The 2615-nt window shown below is 53.3% G+C and overlaps 2 protein-coding genes across 2 annotated transcripts in view; one reads left to right on the top strand and one right to left on the bottom strand.

Annotated features, from left to right (window-relative positions):
• Positions 1 to 958, top strand: part of Naaladl1 (N-acetylated alpha-linked acidic dipeptidase like 1) — a 12187-nt gene extending 11229 nt beyond the window's left edge. The window contains exons 16-18 of the mRNA XM_005351784.2: positions 56 to 143; positions 242 to 334; positions 552 to 958. Of these exons, the coding sequence (XP_005351841.1) occupies positions 56 to 143; positions 242 to 334; positions 552 to 738 (368 nt within the window). The 3' untranslated portion in view covers positions 739 to 958. The remainder of the gene's footprint in view (positions 1 to 55; positions 144 to 241; positions 335 to 551) is intronic.
• A 58-nt stretch (positions 959 to 1016) lies between these two features.
• Positions 1017 to 2615, bottom strand: part of Sac3d1 (SAC3 domain containing 1) — a 4238-nt gene continuing 2639 nt past the window's right edge. The window contains exon 2 of the mRNA XM_005351785.2: positions 1017 to 1598. Coding sequence (XP_005351842.1) covers positions 1102 to 1598 — 497 coding nt within the window. The 3' untranslated portion in view covers positions 1017 to 1101. The remainder of the gene's footprint in view (positions 1599 to 2615) is intronic.

A 2615-nucleotide genomic window follows, 5' to 3' on the forward strand; every position in this document is an offset into this window, starting at 1 on the left:
AGTTCAGGGAACTCTCTATCCTCAGACAGGGCTAAACCACATGTTCCCCACACAGATCCCCTGGTGACCGCAGTGAAGGAGTTTGAGACAGCAGCTGCGGCCTTGGTCAGGCGCATCTCAGCACTGCAGAACAGCAGCCCTGAGTGAGCATGAGCAGGGGGCACGTGTCTGGGAGGGGGCATACGCACATAAAGCTACCAGCTAGACTGCTGGCTTGCAGGGTGACGGACATGCCCTCCAGCCCCTTGCAGGTACGGATGGTCAACGATCAGCTAATGCTCTTGGAACGGGCGTTCCTGAACCCAAGGGCTTTCCCAGAGAATCCGTACTATAGGTGAGTCTGTGCCAAAGCTCCTGGGAGGTGGGGTGGAGCAGTGATCCCACCCAAAGAGGCTTCCTGCTTCACTCACAAACAATCCACTCACTGATGCTGAGATGAGGCCCTCCCCGCACTGCTTTTAGACAGCAGGTGGGGGCTTTTATGATTGCCTGCTGATAGTACAGAGTTCCAGGCCAACCCCACTGACCATCAGCTTGCTGTTTCTCCTCAGTCACGTGCTCTGGGCACCCAATACAGCCTCTGCTGCCACATTCCCAGGCCTGGCCAACGCCTGTGCTAGGGCCCAGGACACCAACTCTGGATCTGAAGCGTGGGCTGAAGTACACAGGCAGCTTAGCATTGTAGTAACAGCACTGGAGGGAGCAGCAGCCACCCTGAAACCCGTGGAGGACCTCTGACCCTAGCCCTGTGTCTTGGGGCTCCTCTTATCTTGCACCTCTCACACCTGTTTACCTAGGTTATGTCCCAGTCTTTGATGAGGTCAGGAAACACTCTCAAGCTTTTGGGGCAACAGCCAGGGGTTCTTGTAGTTAAACACACCTGCTCATGGTAGTGGGTGAAACTTGGGCCCAAAGCAGCGTGTAGAGGCCACTGCCTAACCTTTCTTTTTGCCCTGCTCTTCCATGTTCTATCTCCCCTCTCAACCCTCAAATAAAAGAAGTCTAAAAAGTTCATGTAAAACGCCGTCCTTTTATTGTTTGGGAATCATGAAGAAGAGCCCCAGGTGCTCTGGTCCAATCCTTGGTGGAGATCCAACCCTCTCAAGCTGGAGGTCCAGATCTCTGCATGTCCCTGTCTTCCTCTGCCATGACCACCTCCTCCAGGGTGCACCCCTGCAGCTTGCTTCCCACTAATGTGTGGCAGGTACCAGGGGGTGGGAGTCCCTCCTCAGAGTAGCGCCCCCTCAGGAACACAACTCTGTCCTTATCTAAGGTCAGTCCATGGGCCCGACACAGATCCTCTGCTTCGTGGAGTCCATCCAGAGCCAGAAGGTGTACTATGAAGTCCAAAGGCAAGGTCTGTCCTTTAGGAGTGCTCAGGGCACGGGACAGGCGGGCCAGCGCTTTGCGGCGGCAATAGCCAATGTGTCCCTGCACTGCGCAGCTCTGTAGGTAGGGCAAGGTGCGAAGCAGGCGAAATAGCCGGGCATGGTTGCCTTCACGGAAGGCAGCGTCAACAGCCAGGGCAGTTTGAAGGGGTCGGCAGGCACGAAGGGTGGCAGGCAGCTGTAGAACCTCCTGCAGGGCTTCCACAGAGCCTGAGAGCAAGAAGCAGAAAGGAACAAGAAGACTTAATATTTTCTAGATCAGGCCTACCTCACATCCCACCCCCTCCAGCTCGTTTCCAGATCTTGGTTCTGCCCACCTGTCAACTCCAGTCACGTCTCCTGGGGACGTTAACCTACTTCCTCTCTCCTCCCAACAGAGTTGCAGCCACCTGACCCTTCTCTCAAAGAAGAGACCTCTTTCAGCTGCAATCCTTACAGAGGGGAAGTGGGCAGTGTTTTACATTCCAGATAGGGACATAGGCTGTCTTCAGGGTTCCTATTACTGAGACAAAACACCACGACCAATCGCAAGATGGGGAGGAGAGGGCTTATTTGGATTATACTTCCAAATAGCTGTTCATCACTGAAGGAAATCAGGGCAGGATCTTGCAGGCAGGAGCGGATGGATGCAGAGGCCATGTAGCGATGCTCTTACTGGCCTGCTCAGCCCGCTTTCTTTTTTGTTTTTGTTTTTTCTTCCCCCAGTATTTTGAAGCTGAAGATTCCCTGTTTTTCAATATAGGGCTTCTCTGTGTGCAGCCCTGGCTATCCTGAAACTCTCTTTGTAGACCAGACCAGCCTCATACTCCCAGCGATCTACCTACCTCTGCCTCCTGCATGTGGTGGAAATTAAAGGTGTGGGCTCCTGGCCGCTCAGCCTGCTTTCTTATAGAACCCAGGACCTCCAGCCTAGGTAGGGCATCACCCACAATGAGCTGGGTCCTCCTGCACTGATCACTAAATGAGAAAATGCCTTACAGCTGATCTCATGGAGGCATTTCCTCAACTGAGGCTCCTTCCTCTCTGATGACTCTAGCTGTGTCAAGTTGACACACAAAACCAGTCAGTGCAAGGGCCAAAATAAAGGTTTACTTGAGGCTGTCCTAGAGCTCAGGCTGACCCTGCTAGACCCAAGCCTAAGCTTTCTGCCTTGGTTTCCACTGTCTAGGCTGCAATATCAGAAGGGTTTTGAGTGCTGCTGTTACATTTCTCTATCTGGAAAGGTCA

This window comes from Microtus ochrogaster, chromosome 8, assembly GCF_000317375.1.
Source record: "Microtus ochrogaster isolate Prairie Vole_2 chromosome 8, MicOch1.0, whole genome shotgun sequence".
In the NCBI taxonomy this organism is placed as follows: domain Eukaryota; kingdom Metazoa; phylum Chordata; class Mammalia; order Rodentia; family Cricetidae; genus Microtus; species Microtus ochrogaster.